Source organism: Lepidochelys kempii, chromosome 26, assembly GCF_965140285.1.
Source record: "Lepidochelys kempii isolate rLepKem1 chromosome 26, rLepKem1.hap1, whole genome shotgun sequence".
NCBI classification, from domain to species: domain Eukaryota; kingdom Metazoa; phylum Chordata; order Testudines; family Cheloniidae; genus Lepidochelys; species Lepidochelys kempii.
This window is the reverse complement of record NC_136405.1, coordinates 2017820-2042682: the sequence shown is the minus strand read 5'-3', so window position 1 is coordinate 2042682 and position 24863 is coordinate 2017820. Positions and strand designations below refer to the sequence as shown.

Here is a 24863-nt window from a genome sequence, read left to right as displayed (position 1 = left end):
CTGGACCCCTCCAGCCCCCCACCCACCTCCCGGGCGGGCCCCTCTCCTCACCCCGGACCCCTCCAGCCCCCCACCTCCCTCCCGGGCGGGCCCCTCTCCCCACCCCGGACCCCTCCAGCCCCCACCCGGGCGGACCCCTCTCCTCACCCCGGACCCCTCCAGCCCCCCACCCACCTCCCGGGCGGGCCCCTCTCCCCACCCCGGACCCCTCCAGCCCCCCACCCACCTCCCGGGCGGGCCCCTCTCCCCACCCCGGACCCCTCCAGCCCCCCACCCACCTCCCGGGCGGGCCCCTCTCCTCACCCCGGACCCCTCCAGCCCCCACCCGGGCGGACCCCTCTCCTCACCCCGGACCCCTCCAGCCCCCCACCCACCTCCCGGGCGGGCCCCTCTCCCCACCCCGGACCCCTCCAGCCCCCCACCCACCTCCCGGGCGGGCCCCTCTCCCCACCCCGGACCCCTCCAGCCCCCCCCCCACCTCCCGGGCGGGCCCCTCTCCCCACCCCGGACCCCTCCAGCCCCCCCCCCACCTCCCGGGCGGGCCCCTCTCCCCACCCCGGACCCCTCCAGCCCCCCCCCCACCTCCCGGGCGGGCCCTCTCCCCACCCCGGACCCCTCCAGCCCCCCCCCACCTCCCGGGCGGGCCCCTCTCCCCACCCCGGACCCCTCCAGCCCCCACCCGGGCGGTCCCGTCCCCCCCGGGCGCTCAGGGCTGTTACAGGGCTGGGCAGGGCGGGCTCCTAGAGGGGCGACCCCCCTTGGGGCCAGGCCGAAGGGCCGAGACAGGGCCAGGGCGGTGTCGGGGGCACCGCGGAGGGGCAGGGCCAGAAGCCCTTTGCCCCCCGCCCCGCCTTGGGCCCGTCCAACCCCCTCTTCTCTTTGGAGGCCAGCCCCGCAGCCCCCTGCCCGGGCCCCGGCCCCCCCCGCGCAGCGCCCCGGCCCCGGCCCCGGCCCGGCCCTCCGGGCCTAGTCCCCCGCGCCGCGCCGCGCCCGAGGAGGAGCCGAGCCGAGCCGAGCCGGGCCGGGCCCCGCCCAGGGGGGCGGGCTCACGCCGCCTCCGCAGCGCCGGGGGTGGTGGGCCCGGGCCGGGCCAGCCGCGCACCGACAGGCGGAGCCGCCCGGCCGGAGGGCGAGACGCTGCGGCCGCGGGGTCAGTGCGGGGAGGGGCCCGGGGGGGAGCGGGGCCTTGGGGGAGCGGGGGGGGGTGATGGGCCCGGGGGGGGCAGCGGGGCCTTGGGGGAGCGGGGGGGGTGATGGGCCCGGGGGGGGCAGCGGGGCCTTGGGGGAGCGGGGGGGGGTGATGGGCCCGGGGGGGGCAGCGGGGCCTTGGGGGAGCGGGGGGGGTGATGGGCCCGGGGGGGGCAGCGGGGCCTTGGGGGAGCGGGGGGGGGTGATGGGCCCGGGGGGGGCAGCAGTTCCCCGGGTGCCTGAGGAATTTAAGAAGAAGGTAAGAACGGCCCTGCTGGGCCAGACCCAAGGTCCATCTCGCCCAGTGTCCTGTCTTCCGACAGTGGCCAGTGCCAGGTGCCCCCGAGGGAATGAAGAGAGCAGGGAACTATCATGTGATCCATCCCCTGTCGCCCATTCCCAGCTTCTGGCAGGCAGTCAGAGGTTAGGCACACCATCCCTGCCCAGCTCTAGGTGCCAGCTCTCCGTTTTTGTACAGGTTTGCTTTGTATGAGTGTGGTGTTTCCCTCTACACCCTCCTCCCCCCATACGCACACCTGTGTGGGAAGGAAGCGGGGACCTTTCACATGGACCCTCTTTTCTGCTGGGCACCTTTGGAGTTGTTGAAATTTGGGAAACTAATTTATATGGGACTTGTGGTCTGATGTTCAGGGTTGGGGTGAGTGAGGTGGTTGCCTTAGGCCCTGGGGAGTTTGGCTGGTGGGTCTCGCCCACATGTGCAGGTCTAACTGATCACCATATTTTGGGTCAGGGAGGAATTTTGCCCTGGGGTTAGATTGGCAGAGACTTGGGGCAGGGAGGAAAAGAGACTTCCTCTGCAGCGTGGGGCAGGGGTCACTTGCTGGTTTGAACTAGAGTAAATGGTGGATTCTCTGTAACTTGAAGTCTTTAAATCACAATTCAAGGACTTCAGTAATTCAGGCAGAGGTTATGGGCCTACTGCAGGAGTGGGTGGGTGAGGTTCTGTGGCCTGCAATGTGTAGGAGGTGATCATGAACGGTCCCTTCTGGCCTGAAGGTCTATGAGAACATCCTATATTTAAAGGGGTGCTGTGATGTTACAACTCCTACTTTAAAATCACTTGTTCCTAGGGATGTCATGAATCGCTTCTTAGAATATATAAGGGAAATAATTTCTGCCAGTATAATTCACTTGTTGCTGCTGATGCTCTGTGTTCACCTGTGGGTCTCTTTTAGCCTGGACACTGAAATCCATGAAGTTGGTTTCCTTATCATGTAGTCAGTTTCACTGCAGCAGGGTTTGGGGTTCCCAAACTGCAGGGGAGTGTGCCTGTTCAAAAACAGCTGTTTCCACTGGAACCTTTTTTAGAAGGGTTTGTTTGGTTAAAATTTAAATGGGAGGTCAGATTTGAGAGGGGATTTTGAAAATCTGTTTGGCTTAATGCATCCAATGAAGTGAGTGAATTTTGATCCAAATTGAACCTCATAGTGTCTTTTCAAATTAAAAGAATAAGAATAGAGATTTTTTCTGTGATAAGGAAAGAGAGTTTTGAAGCATAGGTCTGGGAATCAGGAGACCAGGATCCTAACCCCAACTCTGTCACTGACTTGCTGTGTAGTTTTGGACACCTCATTTAACCTCTGTCTCTCTGTTTTCACATCTTTAAAATGTGTCTAGCATTTCATTACCTGCTGGAGTGCTGCAAGAACAAGCTAACTGTTTGTAAATGCCTTTGAGATTCTCAAGTAGAAGAGGTTATAGAAAGTGAAAGGAAATACACTTTGGAAGTAAAGAAAATGAACAATCAGATAAGAACAGTTAATTCTGGGGTACAGTCAGACATTTGTTTCTGTGCCCCATTCCTATCACTATCAATATCCTTATGCATCCTGTGCTCCAATGTTACATAAGTTTCCTGACTAATTTCTTTCCACTTCAATTACCACTTTTGTAGTCATGCTTTTTGTGAAGTCTAAATAGGTGTTTTAGTGTATTTGGAAGTGCAAGTAGAATAAAATTGGGAAGGATAGTTGGATTTTCAGGTATGTGAGACTTTGCTATAGCAGCAGGCAAGTTTTCCCCCTTTGGATTTCACATGCTGTCAAATCCCAAAATGTTTAGTGGAAAAAACTCTCTCTCTTTCTAAAATAGAAAACTCAGCACAAGTATCAGAAGTCAGGGATGTGTGAAGCACAACTGAACCGTAGTGTCAAATCCTAAAGCATTAACTCCAGCTCATTGTAAAATATCTTTCTCTGGTAGGGTGACCAGACAGCAAGTCTGAAAAATCGGGACGGGGTGGAAAAGGTAATAGGAGCCTATATAAGAAAAAGACCCAAAAATCGGGACTGTCCCTATAAAGTCAGGACATCTGGTCACCCTATTCTCTGGGCATGACTCCTGAGTGCTGTTCTAGGTATGCTGCCTGGTTGTTTTTCATCAGACTCTTGATTGCATTTGCTATTTTCTAACAGGTTCTCTTATTGTTTCTGTAGGTATTTTATTGTAAAGCCACTGTGGAATCCTCATCTTTCAGGCTTTCTGTGGTGGAGTCAGTTGAGCCAAAATTGTATCAGACTTATCTGTTCTGGGGCTTGTCATCTCTGTCTGACGGATACATTTTGGATTAAGACAATAATAAGCTTGTAACAAGTAAGTTATCTCTGCAGCTGGCAGTCTCTCATTTGTAGCAGTTTGCCATTCAGTTTGCCTTATCGTCACAGAAATATGCAGTTTTTGGGAGGGCCACACTTACCAGTATTTCTTCTTCCAGTGTTAGTAAATCATAGAATCATAGAATATCAGGGTTGGAAGGTACCTCAGGAGGTCATCTAGTCCAACCCCCTGCTCAAAGCAGGACCGATCCCCAGTTAAATCATCCCAGCCAGGGCTTTGTCAAGCCTGACCTTAAAAACCTCTAAGGAAGGAGATTCCACCACCTCCCTAGGTAACGCATTCCAATGTTTCACCACCCTCCTAGTGAAAAAGTTTTTCCTAATATCCAACCTAAATCTCCCCCACTGCAACTTGAGACCATTACTCCTTGTCCTGTCATCTGCTACCACTGAGACTAGTCTAGAGCCATCCTCTTTGGAACCCCCTTTCAGGTAGTTGAAAGCAGCTATCAAATCCCCCCTCATTGTTCTCTTCCACAGACTAAACAATCCCAGCTCCCTCAGCCTCTCCTCATCAGTCATGTGTTCCAGTCCCCTAATCATTTTTGTTGCCCTCCGCTGGACTCTTTCCAGTTTTTCCACATCCTTCTTGTAGTGTGGGGCCCAAAACTGGACACGGTACTCCAGATGAGGCCTCACCAATGTCGAATAGAGGGGAACGATCACATCCCTCGATCTGCTGGCAATGACATAACTGAAGACCTTTTAAAAATAAAAACTCTGTGTTTGTTCTGTCTCTGTTTGTTTGTTCATTTAGGTGGTGCAATGTCAGCTGTGGAACAGCAACAGGCAGAACCTTCTCCATCATCCAATTCATCAAATTCCTTTGAGGTAGTGGAGGCAGATGCTGCAAATAAGTATGAGGCAGTTGTTCCTCACTGGTTTTACTGCAAGGTAATAGATTCTAGAGAGAGGTGGTTCCCTTTCAGCCGACAAGACTCGGAGAAGTTAGAAGAGGCGCACAACTCAAGTAAGTTGAAAATACCTTTTTGTCAGAAGCTTCTTAGGGGTAAGGTACATTAGGTTGTAGGATAGGTTCAGAAGGAAGCTGGCAGAATCCCCACACCTCTAGATTAGAGTGGATGAAGTGGTAGCAAACATGGTCTTGAACTACCCTGCACTAGACTAGATGACCTCATAGGACCGTTCCAACTCCAACATCTCTAATTCTCTAGTTTAAATAACCCTTGATTTTAAATGTGGTAATATATCTAACCTTAAAATTTACTGAGCTGAGGTGAATTAACAAGAGTGAATCATGCGTTTTGCAAGACAGGGAACTCTGCAAGAGCACTGAGTAGGCTAAGAATTTGAGATGCTTTGTACTGATGTTGTCTTGGGGCTAGAAGCTACTACTAAGGAAAGTGTTCTAAACATCTTGTGCAGTTTTTTCTATGGGATTTGAAAGTGTCTTCCCTCTCTGGAATTTTAAATGTATCCACGTTTCTGCGGAAATACCTCTTCCCTAGAAGGGGGCCTATTCATGTTGCTTAAAAAAAAAAAAATTGCATCCAAAAAGGCTTTAATGTTCAGGCCTCATTAATTTGACACATACACTGAGTACTCTAGATATTTTTTTTTTATTTGCATGAGACAGCATTCATGTACAGCAAGTAGGAATTGGTTAGGAAGCAACACTGGCTAAATTCCACCACTGCGAGACTTTCCTGCGGATCTTACTGTTCCGTGGATTTATTAGTATGAAAAGGGTAGCGGTGCAGATCGGAGTGTGGGTGGAGCTCCCAGGTCTGGCATGGCACAGACACTTATTTATATTATAATAGTGCCCACAGCGTGATAGTTGCTGTCCATACATATAAAGTGACACCCCTTGCCCTGAAGAGCAGACCGTCTAAGACTCTCCTTCTGCAGTCAGATCTGCATCGGTGCAGAGCCCCAGAAGAGAAGCAGCAAAGGGTGCGGGAGAGGAATAAGGCTTTGTGAGTCTTTTGTCATCTAGCCCCACCTCTGTTCTGGTGGTTAGACTGAAGTGGGTGATCCTGATTCAAGGTGTCATGTTTCGGCAGCTCATGCAGGTAACAGGTGCTGCCTAACTCAGTGTCCCTGTAATCCAGCTAATAAGATCAGACCCTCTAGACAGTAGAGCCAGAGCATTTAGGTGACATTTTTGCTCTGAATAAGCAGCAAAATCTCTTGGAAGTTCTCAGTCTGTGCTGGAGGGGATTGCTTAGAGGTCTTTGCCTCCACTTGGAAATGCTAAGATTTCCTGGTGCCATGAGTTCAGACTCAGGCCTTGACCATTCCAGTTAGGGAGCTCAAGTTCCAGAGAGCTTACAGTATGCAAGTACATGAATGAGACTGAAAATCGGATGTCTTGCCTGCTCTGCCTGGAAGTTAAAGATCCCACAGCATCTCTTTGAAGAGCAGAGGTGTGACCTGGGGCCCCTGTCCAGTACTCTTTCTCTTTGCTGTTGTGGGGCATGCTGTGCGCTGATTGGCTGCCATTTCCTTTCCCAAAGGGAGCTGCATCTCAGTGGTACTGTCTGTATACAGTTTTACGAGCTTTGGGATCATCTGGTCTTAAAGGGGGTAGGGAAATACAAATGAATATAAACATTTAAGACCTTGCTGCTCTCAGTCATAGTGGGTTAGATGTCAACCACTTAGCTTACTGATATTGTAAGCTCTTTGGGGCAGGGGACTCTCTCTTTTGTTGTGTGTCTGTATAGCGCCTCACAGAGTGGGGGCTACCACGCTACAGACAATAATAAACTAACAATTGTCTGTAGCCTGGGGCCTTTCAGCTCTCTCCACTCCATCCCAGTGTGGAAGCTTTGACTTTCAGGCATGATTATCCTAGGAGGCTTTTTTAAATGGCGACTGTGTTTATTTACACAGATCATTGGCTTTGCTCTTGGCATGTATGGATTTTCTAGGTAAGCTCCATGCAGAAGCGGCTGATACCCCCATGATCTGCATAGTCTAAAACCTCTTGGTAATGTCCCCTTCTGGTCTGTTTACACTTCATCGCAGTCCTTGTGTTCCACAGGGAAAGACGATGAACAGCTGATAGTTCCAACGGAAGGGGGCAGGTATGACGTGCATTTGAAGAAGAGGTTGTGCTGTGCCATGTATTGGGAGGAAGAGGTGTCTGAAGTGAGACGCTGCACCTGGTTTTATAAGGGAGACAAGGACAACAAGTACATTCCCTACTCGGAGAGCTTCAGTGAAGAGTTGGAGGTACAGATGTCTCGCCTAATAACGCTCAGCCCGTCCAGTCTGCTCTTGAGCCCTACTAGCTTCTGCAACATCCCGAATTCCATGAGGGGTATTGGCACTGAGCTGTGTCCAAGGACGTGAACTCGAGGGGAATGTTCGGGTGACACTTCATGTTTGATTAGCAGCACTGGAAATACTGCACCTCTCTTCTCTGCAGCCTCACCCATTGTCTCTCTCGCCAACATGCTGCAGCTAATGCAATCTGCCCATACTCGTATCCCAGCTCTGCCTCCTTCCTGGCTCCTGCTATACAATTAAACTGCCAGTCCTCATTATCAGCACCCTGCCTGCAGTCCCAGCCCTGGCTCTCTGCTTCACTGCGTGTGACCTACATTCTGCCAGATCTCCTTGCCTTGCTACTCACTCCCTCTCTCCTCCTACCTTTTTGTTTGCTGCTTCCATGCCTGGGCCATCCTCTGTCTCCCTCTTCATAAAGCATACTTCCTCTCTGTCCTTAAGTCCCTCCTTAAAGCCCACTTCTTGTGGCTTGCTTCCCACAACCAACCTCTGCTTCAGTGCTACCCACAGCTCTTCTGCCTGATATTAGTTTCATAGGCACTAGTCGGTTCTTTCAAGCTGCAGACACTTACTTTTCCCTGTCCTTGTCTGCTGTAATGTCCATATTTCTCTAATCTAGACCCTGATCTCACAAATGCTCTCACTTGAGAGTAACGTCACTAGTGCAAATAGATAGGGCCCCTGAAGCCAATGGAACTACCTACGTGACTAAAATTACTCGTGTGTGTGAACTTGCAGGATCAGGTCCATAGGTGGTAGACTACAGAAAGAGCTGCTATGTGACCTAAAAGGTGCCAGGCATATTTGTGATTTCCTATAAACATTTAGTATTAATGGCCAGCAACTCGTCCTATGGACAATGGTTTTCCATAAAACTTTAATCTGATATTACTTCAATCGAGTCTAAAGTGGAAGCTGTCACCTCTGTTAAAACTGGTAGCCTAAGGGGTGCCCCCAACAAGCACTTTGTAAGACAACATTTAACCCAGGGATGAGACTGTCACTGATCCAGACTCGTGTCTGATTTACCTCCTTTTAATCAACAATATTTTTAAGAGCTACCCTACAATAAGGGGAGGGGGCAAACCCCCCAACTGGTGGAGTTCCTGTGGAAATGTTGGTTTGACTTGCAGAGGTTTCTCTTCTCCCCAGGAAACGTACATGATTGCCATAACGCTGGACGAGTGGAAAAAGAAACTTGAGTCCCCTACTAGAGAAATCATTATACTGCATAACCCAAAGGTAAAAACCTGATGGTTTACTGTCTGTAGCACAGACAGAGCCTGATAGACTTGTGTTTTCCCCTTTAGTTCTGCTTTCAGAACTGGTCTACGCTCGGTTTTTGTATTGCTTCAATCATGTCTTTTGGAAACCAATATACTTAGCGGTACACTCTCATAGTGACAAGTTTCAGAGTAGCTGCCAAGTTAGTCTGTATCCTCAAAAAGAAAAGGAGGACTTGTGGCACTTTAGAGACTAACAAATTTATTTGAGCATAAGCTTTGGTGAGCTACAGCTCACTTCATCGGATGCATGCAGTTAAAAATACAGTGGGGAGATTTTATATACACAGAGAACATGAAACAATGGGTGTTACCATACGCACTGTAACAAGAGTGATCAGGTAAGGTGAGCTATTACCAGCAGGAGAGCGGATGGGGGGGCGGGGGGAGGAGGAGAACCTTTTGTAGTGATAATCAAGGTGCGCCATTTCCAGCAGTTGACAAGAACGTCTGAGGAACAGTGAGGGGGGGGGGGGGAGGAATAAACATGGGGAAATAGTTTTACTTTGTGTAATGACCCATCCACTCCCAGTCTCTATTCAAGCCTAAGTTAATTGTATCCAGTTTGCAAATTAATTCCAATTCAGCAGTCTCTCGCTGGAGTCTATTTTTGAAGTTTTTTTGTTGAAGAATTGCCACTTTTTGGTCTGTAATCGAGTGACCAAAGAGATTGAAGTGTTCTCCGATTGGTTTTTGAATGTTATCATTCTTGATGTCTGATTTGTGTCCGTTTATTCTTTTATGTAGAGACTGTCCAGTTTGGCCAATGTACATGGCAGAGGGGCATTGCTGGCACATGATGACATATATCACATTGGTAGATGTGCAGGTGAATGAGCCTCTGTTAGTGTGGCTGATGTTATTAGGCCCTGTGATGGTGTCCCCTGAATAGATATGTGGACACAATTGGCAACGGGCTTTGTTGCAAGGATAGGTTCCTGGGTTAGTGGTTCTGTTGCGTGCTTGCTGGTGAGTATTTGCTTCAGGTTGGGGGGGCTGTCTGTAGGCAAGGACTGGCCTGTCTCCCAAGAGTGATGGGTCGTCCTTCAGGATAGGTTGTAGATCCTTGATGATACATTGGAGAGGTTTTAGTTGGGGGCTGAAGGTGACGGCTAGTGGCGTTCTGTTATTTTCTTTGTTGGGCCTGTCCTGTAGTAGGTGACTTCTGGCTCTGTCAATCTGTTTCCTCACTTCAGCAGGTGGGTATTGTAGTTGTAAGAATGCTTGACAGAGATCTTGTAGGTGTTTATCTCTGTCTGAGGGGTTGGAGCAAATGGGGTTGTATCGTAGAGCTTGGCTGTAGACAATGGATCGTGTGGTCTGGATGAAAGCTGGAGGTATGTAGGTAAGAATAGCGGTCAGTAGGTTTCCGGTATCGGGTGGTGTTTATGTGACCATCGCTTATTAATACCGTAGCGTCCAGGAAAGTGGATCTCTTGTGTGGACTGGTCCAGGCTGAGGTTGATGGTGGGATGGAAATTGTTGAAATCATGGTGGAATTCCTCAAGGGCTTCTTTTCCATGGGGCCAGATGATGATGATGTCATCAATATAGTGCAAGTAGAGTAGGGGCATTAGGGGACGAGAGCTGAGGAAGCGTTGTTCTAAGTCAGCCATAAAAATGTTGGCATACTGTGGGGCCATGCGGGTACCCATAGCAGTGCCGCTGATTTGAAGGTATACATTGGCCCCAAATGTGAAATAGTTATGGGTAAGGACAAAGTTCAGCCACCAGGTTTGCTGTGACATTATCGGGGTTACTGTTCCTGACGGCTTGTAGTCCATCTTTGTGTGGAGTGTTGGTGTAGAGGGCTTCTACATCCATAGTGGCCAGGATGGCGTTTTCAGGAAGATCACCGATGGACTGTAGTTTGTAGATTGTACTCCCGTTGTGTGGATGCAGTTCTGCCTGTATAAAGGTCCTTATGGAGCTACATTTATGGGAATAAGGAACTATGGTGTAAGGCACCTTTGTACTGATGTCACTGCATCCAGGCCAGAGGGTTGTGCCCCTTGAACTATATCAGACTCTAATGTAGGTACTTCTGTTCTGCCATTAGCATTGTTTCTGAGTGACTTGCCCAAGGTCATACAAGCCAGTCTGTGATGAAGCAGGGAATTTAAGGTGCGTTTCCCAGGCTAGCTCCCTAACCACTGACCCATCTTTCCTCAGGTATAAAATCATGCTGCTAACCAAATGGTTAGATTGGCTTAGTGGCTAAAGCCATCATTCCAGTCTGTTTTCTGACGGATGCAAAGTGGAATACTGGCACCCAGAGACAGCGTGGTGTGGAATATGCACACCTGTCTTTCCCAGGTGTTATTTATTATAACAAGGAAAATGCAGTGCAGGATTATGCATAGAACTGTATATAAAGTAGCTCAAATGCTGAGATACAAGTACATTTTAAAGAGTACAGTGAACTCCATCTATCCAGTGTCAGTGTCCATCTGTGTCCTCTGGCTTCAAGATTAAACTCGATCGGTTTATGGAGGAGATGGTATGATGGGACAATATGATTTTCGTAATTAATTGATCTTTAAATGTTCATGGTAAATAGGCCCAATGGCCTGTGATGGGATGTTAGATGGGGTGGGATCTGAGTTACTACAGAGAATTCTTTCCTGGGTATCTGGCTGGTGAATCTTGCCCATGTGCTCAGGGTTTAGCTGATCGCCATATTTGGGGTCGGGAAGGAATTTCCTCCAGGGCAGATTGGAAGAGGCCCTGGAGGTTTTTCGCCTTCCTCTGAAGCATGGGTCCCTTGCTGGAGGATTCTCTGCTCCTTGAAGTCTTTAAACCACAATTTGAGGACTTCAACAGCTCACATAGGTGAGAGGTTTATCGCAGGAGTGGGTGGGTGAGATTCTGTGGCCTGCGTTGTGCAGGAGGTCGGACTAGATGATCATAATGGTCCCTTCTGACCTTAGTATCTGTGAATCTAATGTAGTGTCTAGCCAGGTTGGCTCTTTGCTCCTTGCAATGGGATGGGTGTGCTCCATCAGTTCCTCACAGATGTACGATGAGTTGCTTATCCCCCTTTATAGGAGATGCTTAACTGTGTTGCATGCACCACAGAGTTCTAACACACCTTCTCTTCCTGTTTTGAAGCTGATGGTGCACTACCATCCAGTGACGACCTCTGATGACTGGGGCTCAACCCCTACGGAACAAGGTCGACCAAGAACCGTTAAGAGAGGAGTGGAGAACATCTCAGTTGACATCCCCTGTGGTAAGTTAATGTTCTTTCTTCACATCCATTGAAGTTGAGGAAAACCTTTCTCAGCTCGTTTTCTCAGATCCTATCTGCTTTGCTTGTTGTGATATGGCTTCAGAGAATTTAAAAAACTTTTTTTGCTTGAGACTTAAATATGCAGCTTATGGCTGGGTCATCTCCTCTCATTGACAAATGTCCTTATGTGCTAATTCTAATATTACAGTAGTTTCTACAGCCTGCAACTGAGACCAGGGCCCCACTGTGCTGGGCGCTGCACAAACCTAGTGAGAGAGAGTCCGTGCCCCAAAGCGCTCATAGCCTGAACAAACAGGAAAGGGGGAAGAGGACATGCTGAGCACCTGCCCTCTGACAATCAGACAGAGTCAGTTGAACCCTTCAAATCACTAGTCACTTCTGAAAATCATGGCTGATGTAGTTTTGTTATTAAAAACATAACCAAACTCACGTCCTGGTATGTGCTTATGTACATATCACACAGACATACATGCTGTCTCTCCTGTACACTTTACAGAATGTAAATTATAACTGTGGGCCAAATTTGACGCTTTTCAATAGCAATTGAGCTTTGCCACCAAGCCAGCCACTTGCCAGGACTAGCTTTTGCTTCTGTCTGTCAAAACCCTTCATTATCCACCTACAGGCTCTTCTAAAAAGATCTTATGTAAACTAACGGAGGTGGGAGAGAAGAGAATGAAAATCAAACATAGCCTGATGCCTGCTTTAGTCAGAGAGGCCTCTGCGGAAAGGCCTGCTCCTCCAAGCTGCTGAGCCATAAATCTTTAATTAAAGACATACCTCATTGGTGGCTTAGTGGGGCAACATGGCGTGATCGGAACATGTCTTCCTACCTTGATGGTATTGAGATAGTCTCTTAATCTAATTGGCAAGGGCTACAACAACACATTATAGTACTTAGGTGTAAAGTCTCTACCTCTGCCCAGCCACATGAATACGTCTCTAAGAAGCTGAGGGTGATTTTTTTTATAACTCAGAAGTACATGATCCTCGACACCCAACCTGCCTCACTGAAATGGTCGTGGCAACTGGGAGGGGAGAATGTCTAGGCTTTGGGTTTGACTGCAGAAGCTTCACCTCATCTGCATAGCAGCTCAGTGACGTTTCACAGGGCAGCCTGGTGTGGAGGAACCAGTGCAGCATTGGGAGTTCTACTCCCGGTCACGGGCCCAAATCGCTTCACCTTCCTCTCTTTCACTCAGCTGTAAAATGGGGATGAGGCCACTTCCCAGCTGCGTGTGCGTGTATGTTGGTGGGGGGGGGTGGAAATTATCCGATTTGTAGGTAGTACTTTAAGTGTGAAATGCTATACTGAGTGCTACAATTGCACTTGATACACAAACCAGGGACCGGACTTTATTATAATCCCGCAGCTGGGACTGTCTTCGCATTATCTCTTATCTGACCCGTCTAAGGTTTCACACAGCTGCCTCAGAGGTTGAGATCTCCAAGGAATATTGCGTCAGTTAGGTAAACGGTTAGCTGCTGTGTAAATGGTTCTCTCTTTCCTCCTCTTAGGGGAGCCTCTGCAAATAGATCACTTGGTTTTTGTAGTTCATGGAATTGGGCCAGCATGTGATATCCGGTTCCGATCCATCGTCCAGTGTGGTAGGTGTGCACAGGAGATGATGCCGTTTCACATGCATCACCCCTCAGAGAGCGCAAATAAACACAGGTCTGATGGGAAAACACACGAGGTGCTGTCATCACACATTCAAAGAACTTGACAGTAATCTTGGCAAACTGTAAGACAGAACTTGCTGACTGCAATGAAGATGCATTGTTTGAATATAAGAGCAGTGAAAGCTGGTTATTTGGATAGAATTGGACAGATTCTGACAATCATTTTTATTAGAATGATCACTGTGTCCTAATACTTCAAATAGTGAGCTTCCCAAATCAGATACCGATTCTTCAAGTAACTGAATAAATCTGTGACACTAGTCCTCTACTCAGTCTATTGCTAGGTGGTAATCTTGTCCAGTAAAGTCTAACACAAGTTAATGTCCCGCCCAAGAGTCTTTAGAAATGTGACAATTTCAGAGAGTGCTTATATTGTCATTGTAACTGCCTGAGTCTTGGAGAGTAGATCTGTTGATAAGCTGTGTGTACCATAAACAGGAAAGTTAAGATGAGGTAAATTTCTATAATAAAACCAAAGCTGTTGCAAACTTCAACAATTTGTGGGGTCAAATGTCTTTAATTCTGGTAAAGTCTCTCTCTTGTTTTCATGCAGGCAAGCCTTTTGATACTGCAGTCTATCTTACAGTTTGCACCTAATGGGGCTACGTTTAAAAAGGTTACTGTCAACTTGAAATAAGTCAGTGAACTAAAATCAGTGAGAAGTAGTTTAAAATCCAGCCCCTGCCTCTAAGTCTCCCTACTGGTGTGTGAGACTTTTACAGTAGGTTTCACAGCTCTTTAAAAAGTTTTTCTCTCCTCGGTTGCTGTGTGAAAGCTCCAGTAACCAGGGGAAACGGACTTGCTACAGAGCAAATGGTGAAATCCAGTTTATGCTTCAGCTGAGAAGTGGAGTGTTTTTGTCTGATCCCTCAATTATTGATCTGCGGTGTTACTTGTACCAACAGTCGGTTAAAAAACTTCAGACTGAGGTGGGCTGTTTTGTCTTAAGCTGACTGTGTCCCTTCAACTCAGCTTGTTCAGCATAGTAAACACACTAGGCTTCTCCTAGCAAACTCTTTTTTCTAGGCCTTGATACAGAGCTCAATTCTCTTTCCAGTAAATGACTTCCGTAACGTTTCCTTGAGCATGCTGCAAGCACACTTCAAGAAAGCCCAGGAGCAGCAACAAATTGGCCGGGTAGAGTTCTTGCCTGTGAACTGGCACAGCCCTTTGCATTCCACGGGGGTGGACGTGTAAGTAAATTCTAGCACCTTAGAGGTAAATCTACTGCAGTGACTGAGTGAGTGAAATCCAGGAGCGTCTTGCTCTTTTGTAAAGCGCCTCGCCTTTGCTGCGGTGGGTGAAAGATGACAGAGGAGGATTCGGCGCAGTCTCTGCTGCTGCTACTTTACCTCAGGAACACACAGGTGAACATGAAGAAGGGAACCGGGAACAGTTTGTAGCACCTACTATGAGGATCCCAGCCCTGCTGCCCAGGTTTCTCATGAAGCCAGGCTGATGATGTCCAGTTGAAATTGCACCCTAAGTAGTCTACTGGCATGTAACACCAGAAGTTCAGACTGGTGTTTCCACTTAATGTAAGAACACAGCGCAGGGGATTTGGGAGTCAGTGAGAGTTGATACCTGATTCCTTCCTGAAGAGATTTTTAAGGCTCCCAAGAGCCTTTATTGAGCTAGCCCCTCTGAAACACCGCGGTGCGCAGGGGAACAGCATGTCTGCTGCACAAGTGGGGAGCGATTTTAAATGCTCCTGGAGCAGCAGGGAAAGTTGGCTTTTTGCATCCACACCTTGGAAAACCCTGTTCTGTTTCTGAGGAAAGGTGGGTTTGTAGCTCCTTTCTGTTACTATGTTCTGTTAACATGAATTAGGAATTCAGGTGAAATCCTCAAAGGCATAACTGCCATGGACTTCACGAGATCCAGGATTTCACCTACTAGGAAATAGCTACAGGAGCCGTGGGTGAAATCCCTGTCCCTCGTAACAATCCCTTTCTGTTCCATGTTCAGCGATTTGGAGCGAATTACCTTGCCGAGCATCAACCGCCTGCGTCACTTCATAAACGACACCATACTGGATGTTTTCTTCTACAACAGCCCCACCTACTGCCAGACCATCGTGGATACTGTTGCTTCAGAAATGAACCGCCTGTATCGGCTCTTCCTGCAGAGGAACCCTGACTTTAAAGGCGGTGTTTCCATTGCAGGCCATAGCTTAGGTAAAGGGTTTAGTCCTGGGTATCCAGGGTTGTGTGTAATAATTTAGAATCTGTAGCATGTCTATATGCACATGGCACACAGTACCCTGGACTGCAGTTTAGTGCTGAAGTACCATTTCCATACCTTGGGACACTTAAGAGTGGGAGAGGAGGAGGGAAGCCCCTCACCCCTTTTTTTTTACCAAACAGAGGGATATGGGCACGTAAGTATATTTATTCCAGCATAAGATCTGACGGTCTGCTCAGAGACTGTGTATGTGGCTATTTTTTAGGGTCGCTGATATTGTTTGATCTCCTAACAAATCAGAAGGATTCCTCTGAGGATGAAGACGGCAATAAAGAGGTAAATTCCCCACAGCTTGTGCATGTTAAGCATCTCATTGATTCAGGATGAAATCTGTAGGCTAGAGCCACACTCCAGCTTTTCCATAACTGCTGCGTTCTCCTGCTTCTGTAGCAGAATAGCTTTGAATTCTCAGTGCCATCCTGCCAGGTGTAGATCTAAACAAAAGAGAACAATCCCACGCCTACTACCAATATTGTAGCCAGAACGTAAAGGAAGAAGGAGACCAACTCTGTAAACATGACCCCCGTTGCTGTCCTTGCAGGGGTCCCAGATGGGTGCCTATGAACAGGGAGATGTTGGGGGAGTGAAAGAAACCCTGAAGAAGCTTGAGCTGTCTGAGTACTGCAGTGTCTTTGAGAAGGAGAGACTGGACACGCAAGCACTGGTAAAACCACTCTCCCAGCAGAGTGGCTACTGTTCTTGTATGTTTCACCGCTTGCCATCAGATCTGTTAGAGTTCTCTGTTTTTGTTCTCTGTGCCCATCACCACGTTCACACAGATATTTCTTGCCTATGTCATGCCCTCTGGTTAGAGTAAAGCCCACCTGGCCTAATGTACCCTGTTTTTTGATGGTAAGGCTAAGCGACTAGTACCTTTGCAGGCTTTTGATTCTGCCCGTGCTAGCAGCAGCCCTGGTTTCCTGTGTGTGGTGGACAGGCTGGCGGCATGCTGAACTGGAGTCTGAAAACGAGAAGCGTGTGAGTGGGAGGCATTTCTGCACTTGAGGCTGAGTTCAGAGATTGCTGCCTCTCTCTCCAGAGCAGAGTGATTCCCATGCTATCCGTGCTCCCTCCCTTCCAGAGGGGCACACTGAAATCAGAGCAGTTAGCTCCTAGGATCCCTGGCCTCTGTAATGCTAAGAATGGACTATCCCTTTGAGTGCACGGTTTCCTGTACTGTAGTAGTAATGGGTTGTAACTTACTGTCCAGGCTCTGTGTACAGAGAAGGATCTTAAAGACATGGGAATTCCCTTGGGACCAAGAATGAAGATCCTTCATTATGTCAGAACCAAAGAGGAGAAACAGGTATGGTTTTTCTAGGGGCGAATGGTCCAGTCCCAAGTGGATGCTTGTTTGGTGTCAGTGGGAAGCAGTTGTCTGACCATGGTTGCCAGAGCAGCTTCTTACGTATGTTGCACTGGCCCAAGGCGCGGCAGACGCATTGTTGCTCTGGCCATTTTGGGGTCATACCTAAGAGAAGGCTAGCGTTTTCTAAACACCACTGCGGTGTCGGTTGTATTGTGGCCGCTGGGGTGCCTCTGCGTGGCAAGCAGAAACCTGCGGCAGCGAGTCTCAGAGCCCAGGCCGAAAATCTGAGTCTTGTGAGGTTTGCACAATAGTGCAGAAAATAGCTGTGTAGACACTCAGGCTCCTCCCTCGGCTTCAGAGCCGGCGCTCCAGCCCAGGCCCAAAGGTCTACACAGCTGGTTTTGGCCATTGTGAGAGCCCAAATCTCCAGATCTGGGCTCTGAGAATTGCTGCTGTGGGAACTCTGGGAAAGGGGAGCTGCTGGACGGCTGTTACTTGGGGTTTGGCTTATGTCGAGGGGTTTAGGCATGGAGTGGTCTGCGGTAGCTCCTGCCGGGGCAGAGGCAAGAGCAGAGCTCTTCCACATCTGGAGCCTGCTGGTCTCTCTCTGGCGGCTGTTCAAGGCTTTGCAGCTGGGCGGAGTGGACACGTCCAGAACACTAGAGCCTAGAACCTCCCACCCTCTTGTGCTGTATGAACGGAGCCATTCCCAATAAACTGTCAGTATCCTCAGCATGTCCCCACTGGGAACTGGGGAGCCAGTCCGTGCACTACCTCAGGTGATGTCCCTTTGGCTCACCCATGCACATGGGCCCACGTGAGCTAACTGCTGCTTGACTTATGAGGAGAGGCTGAGGGAGCTGGGATTGTTTAGTCTGCAGAAGAGAAGAATGAGGGGGGATTTGATAGCTGCTTTCAACTACCTGAAAGGGGGTTCCAAAGAGGATGGCTCTAGACTGTTCTCAATGGTAGCAGATGACAGAACAAGGAGCAATGGTCTCAAGTTGCAGTGGGGGAGATTTAGGTTGGATATTAGGAAAAACTTTCACTAGGAGGGTGGTGAAACGCTGGAATGCGTTACCTAGGGAGGTGGTGGAATCTCCTTCCCTAGAAGTTTTTAAGGTCAGGCTTGACAAAGCCCTGGCTGGGATGATTTAGTCGGGGATCGGCCCTGCTTTGAGCAGGGGGTTGGACTAGATGACCTCTTGAGGTCCCTACCAACCCTGATGTTCTGTGATTCTGGGTAATGCCCGTAGCGGCTGTGTGGAAGCTCACAGGGGACAACCCTTGCGCACTCTCCCATTTTTGTTGGTGCAGCATGCTCGGCAGCAGGCCCATGTCCCTGCTGGGAATGACTATGAGGGTGAAGATGCTCCCAAGCCTGAGTCAGGGTCATCCCCGCAGCTGGGCTCCAGTAGGAGCATGAATGATGGGGGGAAGCGTCAATATTTGGATGTCGGGCTAGGACAGGTAACAACTCCGTTTGTTGATGTGGCCTGGTAAAGCCAGTGAATGTGTAATATGCAGAACTCAGACTTAATGTCAACAGAGCTCTGGGGGTGATGGCTGCTAATTGAGGGTCACTTCACCATGCTTCTGACAGTCTCTAATTCTGAGAGCAGAGCTACTGTCATGGTGGTCGCCAGGCCCCAGCCCACTCTCCCCTTCTCTTCCCCAGCCTTACAGGTAATGCATTGGCCTCAGCTGCTTGTAGACTATCTCAGTTGGAGACTCTTGTAAGTAGCTCAATGCTGAAGCCAGGCTGAGATGCACCCTACGTAGGGTGCCATTACCAGGTGCCTCTGAAGTCCTGTTTAAGTGGCTTATAGGCCTCGCGCTGGCCCTCCGCCTGGAGCAGGCTCCTCCCGAGGTGCAGATCTCTCCTGGCCCTAGTTTAGAATCCTGCCACATTCACACCTCTCTGTATGTATTTGCCTAAAGATGCAGCTGAGACTCCCCAGCTCGTTCCAGTCTCATGTGACCCCTTTAACCCTTTTGCTCAGGCAGGATGGAATAACACGTTGGCCAGGATATGTGCCTTCGATGCAGTGACCAGGCCTCAGAAGAGCCTGGCTCTGTTGTGTGACCTTGGGCAAGTCCCTGCCCCTCTTGGTGCCCTGACTCCTCAGGGTGTGGCCAGCACAGTGGGGCTCCAATCTCTGGTGGAAGCCTTAGGTGCTACTTTGATACAAGCAATATCCTCTGAGGGAAGTTCCCGCATGGCCATCTATGGTATTGTCTGATGGTGCCAGGATGGAGTCTAAACACTTCTGTTGTGTCTTAACTCTGTTAGGTCTCAGCAAATTACCCTCAGCTAATCTACAAACCCGAAATCTTCTTTGCTTTTGGGTCTCCCATTGGGATGTTTCTCACTGTCCGAGGTGTGAAAAGGATTGATCCAAACTACAGCCTTCCTACCTGCAAAGGCTTCTTCAATATCTTCCATCCTGTATGTATGATCAATCTCTAGTGCTTGCATGCGAGATCTGATGTAGCTAACAGGCTCTTAAACCTTCGCCCTCTGAGCAGCAATCCCCTGGCCTCTCTGCTATCCTGTACTGTGGAATAGCAACTAACAATGACTTAGCTGTCCGGGGGTAGGGAACGAGCGCTCCTGCAGTCTGCATTGGAACTATCTGCTTTAATTGTGTAGCTTCCATTTTGGCCTCATGTTGGGGGCACCTGGTTTCCCCCCCGGGGCAGGGATTAGGTGGGTGTAGAGCCAAAGTCAGTGCCGCTGTTCTCCTTCTGTGCAGTTTGACCCGGTGGCGTACAGGATTGAGCCCATGATCGTTCCAGACCTGGAGTTCGAGCCCATGCTGCTCCCCCACCACAAGGGCAGGAAGAGAATGCATTTAGGTAAAGCGCAGAGCAGGCCTTCCTCACGGCTCGGTGCAGGTCTGTAACGCTGTTGCTTTATGCAATGCATGTTTCTGCTCAAACGCCTCACCTCAGGCACCTGTGTGTTTCAGAACTGAAAGAGGGCCTGACCCGCATGGGTATGGATCTCAAGAACAACCTCCTGGGGTCACTGAGGATAGCCTGGCAGTCTTTCACCAGATCCCCACTGCTGGCCGTGGAGGCAGCAGCCACTGAAAACGAAGCTGAAACTAGTTTGGAGAAACAAACAGGTGAAAAAATGAGAAGGGAGGAATTGGTTTCAGAACCAAGCTACAGCTCAGTGCTGCTAGTTCTCCTGGTGCGTGAAGAAAACGAGGATGCGAATGAATTGTCCCAGAGCAACCTGGACACCTACTCCCGGGGTCTCCTTATTGCCGTGATCTTCCCATTCTCACTGCCTAACAACCCCACACTGTGCCTCATGAGAGACGACCTCTGCCCAAGGAGCTTGCACTCCCTTCTACTGCCTGAGTGGGAGAGGCCTGGCGCTTGGGGCGCAGAATCCCAGCGTGTGAATCTTAATGCCAAACACCTTCTCCCTGTAGTGTCATTCTGCAACCTGCTGCTTTGGTTATACACAGCAGGGAGGGAGACCAAGTGCAGTCCCTGCTAACTCAAGCCCGTGACACTGGGGGGTTTGCTTCTCACAGGAACTGCCTTAAACCCAAGCCCCTTTCCCCCATTCTTAAGGCAGAACGCAGGCCTGGGCCTGTGGGAGTTCCCTTCCTGCTGCTAGCGCGGGACAGGCTTGGTGTGCTCTTGCTGCTAAGGGTGCGGAGCTGAGCTGTTGCTGAACCACGTTGTTTGGGTTAAGTCCATTCAGATATGAAGCCCGAAGAGCCTGCTGCTACACTGAAGGAAGACGCTGCCCCTATTAATGTGGGAATGCTAAATGGAGGGCACCGGATTGACTACGTGCTGCAAGAGAAGCCTATAGAGAGTTTTAATGAATATTTATTTGCACTACAAGGCCATCTCTGCTACTGGTGAGGATCTCCTTAGCCTACTCTTTTCAAACTCTCCATCTGGTCCTTGGCACCTTCACACTCTTGTAATGTGCACCTTGAAAGCTGACATGGTGAAAGCAAGTAGATTCCGGTCACTTAAAAGGCAAACAGGTTATGTTTGATTCTTGCCTATAGTAGCCCATGTCTCAGCAACGAAGGGGTTGCCATGTGTTCTCTGTAAGAATGTTAAATACCATATGGGTGTCTGTGTAGTTCTAACAGTCCTCTCTTGCAGGGAGTCAGAAGATACCGTTCTCTTGATTCTGAAAGAGATCTACCAAACGCAGGGCGTTACCTTAGATCAGCCTCTCCAATGAAGTCAGATGACCAGCTGCACTTGATGTAAGTTACCTTGTCTTTCTGAGACCCCTCACGGTGAAACTGACAGCCGTTGACATGCTTACTGTGAAATAACTTCCTACTTTATTTGGGAGTGGGTGTTAAGGACGTAGGTGTCTCAGCTAGGACCATTCTATTCTACAGCACGGTGCCTTAGACGAGGCCAGTGCTACCGTCTGTCACGTTAGGAATGTTCCCAAGGGCTGTAACTAAAACCAAAGGCACTTTTAAAACCTAATTCCAAGGCATTCATGCTCTTCGCTGTGCTTGGGCAGCGAGGAAGCGGAGTAACTTGGCCTGTAATGGAGCCGTTCAGCAGAGACCCCCAGGGACTCTCCCACATGTTCAATCCCACTGGGTCTGGTCAGTGTCAATTTCATAAGTTAAAGCCAGATGGTCTGAGCACCCCCAAACCCCTGCTCAGAGCATTTCATTCAGTGATTCCTGCAGCAAGACCCAGAGCTGGTGGTTGAGCTAGAGGATGTCTCAATAAAAAGACCCACGCGTGGGTGAGAGAGTCCAAGTGAGGGAGGCTCTGTCACCTTGGGGAAGCTGTTCCAGTCCATGCACCCTCACTCCTTCAGAACTAAAGACAAGGGCCTCTGTTTTGAATGTGTCTAGCTTTTACTCCCAGCCAGTGGATCTTGTTGTGCTTTAGTCTGCTAGCTTAAAGAGCCCTCTGGTATCCCCCGTCTCCTCCCTGGGAAGGTACTTGTGACTTGATCACAGTCTACCTCTTAACCTTTTATTTGATTAAACTCTATTGACTGCTCTCATTGCAAGATGGTTTCCAGTCATTGAATCTTTCCTATAGCTCTTGTCTGAACACTCCCCATTTTTCAGCATCCTTTTTTAAACCATGGACACCGCGTCTAGAAAGAATATCCAGTGATGGACTCATCAGTGCCATGCAGAGAAAATCATCTCCCTAGGAATACACCCCATGGTGTTAAGAGAAGGAATCTGGACTCTCTCTGCCCAATCGCTCACTCTTTCCTCAGAAACTTCATTATTTACTCAGGAAGGTGATTAAGTGAACTTAGTACTGGATGAACATTACTGGAGACAGAAATCCTGTGTTGCTATGAAACAAGCAGTCCCCTGCTTATAGGCCTGTGTTAGAACCCTGACTAAAGTGCCAAAGTCTGGCACAGCTAATGGCATTTGGGGTGGTGGCAACTTTGTGATGTGATTCGTGTGCATTAGGAAATGGCCTGAGATGTGCTACTGGCTTATGTGGGAGTGGTCTCACCGACATGGGAAATCCCCTCAGGCTTTAATGCTGCATAAACCCTGCTCCCTTGTAAGCTGTGTGCCCTTTCCTGTTGCTTCCCTAGATGCACACCAAGTGACTACTCACCTGGAAAGCCCGGATTTTCCTCTGCCTTCCTATCCTCTGCTGCTACTGTATTCTGCATGCTGCTTCTCACGAACCTGCTGCTGCCTGGAGCACTGGGAGATTTCTCATTTTGGGGGGAAAAAATCAAGGCAAAACAGTCTTCTCCTAAAATACCCACTCTGGACTTGCCCCTGTGCCCACTGTGCCACCCATGGGATCGTTCACTCCAACACCATTCATCCGCCTAATCTGACTGCCTCGTAAGTTGCAATACAAGCTGTTCCAAGTATAAATACAGAAGAGAGGTGGTTGGGATCTGGTGATCTGGTGCTGGAGATTTCAGGGCCTCGTATTGACTCCTGGTTAGTGAGTAAATGTGTTGCTTGTGAAAAACGCCTTTAATGCCCTGGGCACGTGCCATGCTACAGCCCTAGAACCACAGTAGCTTGGCCGAGTAAGCAAAGCGGGGAATGAGGTCTGCTGGCTCGGGGCCTTCTGAGATGCCATGAGCTCTAGAGGGCATAGCAGTCCAACCCTTTGTGGAAGTGCAGACAGCTGTTAAGCGTTTGGTTTTCTTACACACCTTCTCGCATGACTGTCTGTCTCTATTCTGCATGCCCAGGGTGGGTAACATGTTAAGTATACCTCCTCCAGTCTGCTCCAGGGCCTGTTAGTAATAGTGTGACAGCCTCCTCTGCCCAGGTATGGTAAGCTACAGCTTTGCTTTAAGTGGCCAGCTCCCCTAGGACACCCGAGCTGAATCATGCCTGTAGAATTATGTTGCAGTGGGAGGCCAAATAGGACTCCTTTGTAAGGCTTGCATGTTTCTTTTGGGTGTCCACCTGCAGCAGGTGGGAATTGGTCTCCTAAGCTCCTTGCTTTACACCAGATCATGAAGATGTCTGGTTGCTGCTTATTTACTATTAACAGAACTAGCCCAAGGCTTAGGAATAAACCCAAGTATGGCTTCACGGCAGAGTTCAGGCTGCCTAGCCCACTGCAGGATGTTTCTAACAGACCCAGAGCCCTAGGCTACTTGAGGCTGGCATATCAATGAAGGGATGAAGCCTGCACCACCCTGGCTTCTGGCTCTAATTCCATTCTCCTTTCACAGGCCAAACCCCTCTGCAATAGGAGTGGGATCTGTCCAAGGAAGAGGAGCTTAAGCCCTCTCTAACTGTAGTAGGGGGCTGAGGACAGACCAACTGCATGTCCAGTTCCTTAGCAAAGCATTCAATCTGGATTCCGTCAAGACCTCATTAGGCAAAAGTATAGCTGCACTTGAGTATGGATGAATAGCTGTGGTGATAGAGGCTTTCAGGGCGATTCATGGGCCAGACGCTCTCCTTCACCACACCTATTCCACAGCGCTGAGTTCAGAGTGGCTACCAACCTGCTGATGAAACCATAGCAACCTTTTGTACACAGCCATGGCTTATGCTGTAGTAACCAGGAGCTGTGGAATGATTGCTGTTAGAAGTACTGTACAGGTAACTTATGGGGCAGAGATGATAAATCCCTTGTAACCAAAGATGTACAGGGTAAACAGTGGACTAAACTAACCCCTTAGTGTGTGGATTCCCTTGAGCAAAATGCTGGAGGGTGTGATAGTGTCTCTGGGCTGGGGTCTGGAAGTGGCTACTACCATGTTTCCTCCCCGCCCTCAACTTTGCTCTGTACAGTGCAATGAGCTTTTTCCCAGTGCAATGAGCTTGTTTGTTTTCTTCTGTGTATTATTTGCACTATTTAAATGCATTTTGTATTCCCCAACCCTGCCCCCTCCCAAAGAACTAAGAGAAGCTGTACTCACACCTGACTGTGGGCAGTGATGTTTTGCACAGCTAAGCTCCTGGAGGTATGTATATAACAGGACACACAGTCATGACCAGCTCTTCAAGTTATGCACTTTGTGTAAAAAATTTAAATTCATTTAAAATTGTTATTTAATGTCTTTTTCCAGTCAATACAAAAGTAAATCTATGGTTGCAGTGGTTGTATTTGTGTGTGAAGGAGATGAGAACCTATTACTTCGGGATTTAACTTCAGGGCAAGGTAAAGCTGTTGTCATAATTCCCAAGAGGAGCCCTTGGCGTTTTACAAAAGGCCACTGCAATGGACAGGCATTACAGGAGAAAACAGAATTTAGAAGTAACACTAACTACAAGCACCTCCTTGTTCATGGGCAGGGAAAGCTGCTTATAAAAGGAGTGCATTTGCTGTAAGGAGAAGAGTTTTTTCAGCAAAACCCATGATTCAGCTTCTTGTTCTCATCTTGCTTCTGTCCTTGGGAGCAGAGAACATGAAACAAAGGAGAGAGCCAATTCTGAAAGTGGCGTAGCTCACTTGTTACTATCCTTCAGTTATGTAGGAAACAGCCTCCAGCCAGCACAACAGGTGCTTTTGAAGGTTATACCTTAAAGAAA

The 24863-nt window shown here is 49.0% G+C and overlaps 1 protein-coding gene across 13 annotated transcripts; it reads left to right on the top strand.

Annotated features, from left to right (window-relative positions):
• The first annotated feature begins 1028 nt into the window (after positions 1 to 1028).
• On the top strand, positions 1029 to 24420 carry DDHD2 (DDHD domain containing 2). 13 transcript variants are annotated; one of them, XM_073325236.2, is made up of 21 exons: positions 1031 to 1150; positions 1512 to 1666; positions 3412 to 3565; positions 3645 to 3801; positions 4582 to 4794; positions 6835 to 7025; positions 8235 to 8324; positions 11477 to 11597; positions 13137 to 13226; positions 14359 to 14494; positions 15270 to 15478; positions 15751 to 15821; positions 16087 to 16209; positions 16756 to 16851; positions 18172 to 18324; positions 19148 to 19303; positions 19611 to 19713; positions 19827 to 19985; positions 20570 to 20741; positions 20998 to 21104; positions 22439 to 24420. In XM_073325236.2, exons 5-20 carry the CDS (start codon positions 4590 to 4592, stop codon positions 21077 to 21079), a joined length of 2157 nt encoding a protein of 718 aa, XP_073181337.2. In that variant the 5' UTR covers positions 1031 to 1150; positions 1512 to 1666; positions 3412 to 3565; positions 3645 to 3801; positions 4582 to 4589; the 3' UTR covers positions 21080 to 21104; positions 22439 to 24420. The 13 variants fall into 13 exon arrangements, 10 of the variants coding, with proteins under 10 accessions (XP_073181343.2, XP_073181341.2, XP_073181340.2 ...); XR_012156313.2 differs by lacking the exons at positions 1512 to 1666; positions 3412 to 3565 and having other exon boundaries at positions 22439 to 22700; positions 23555 to 24420; XR_012156312.2 differs by lacking the exons at positions 1512 to 1666; positions 3412 to 3565 and adding an exon at positions 21945 to 22126.
• Positions 24421 to 24863: the final 443 nt, after the last annotated feature.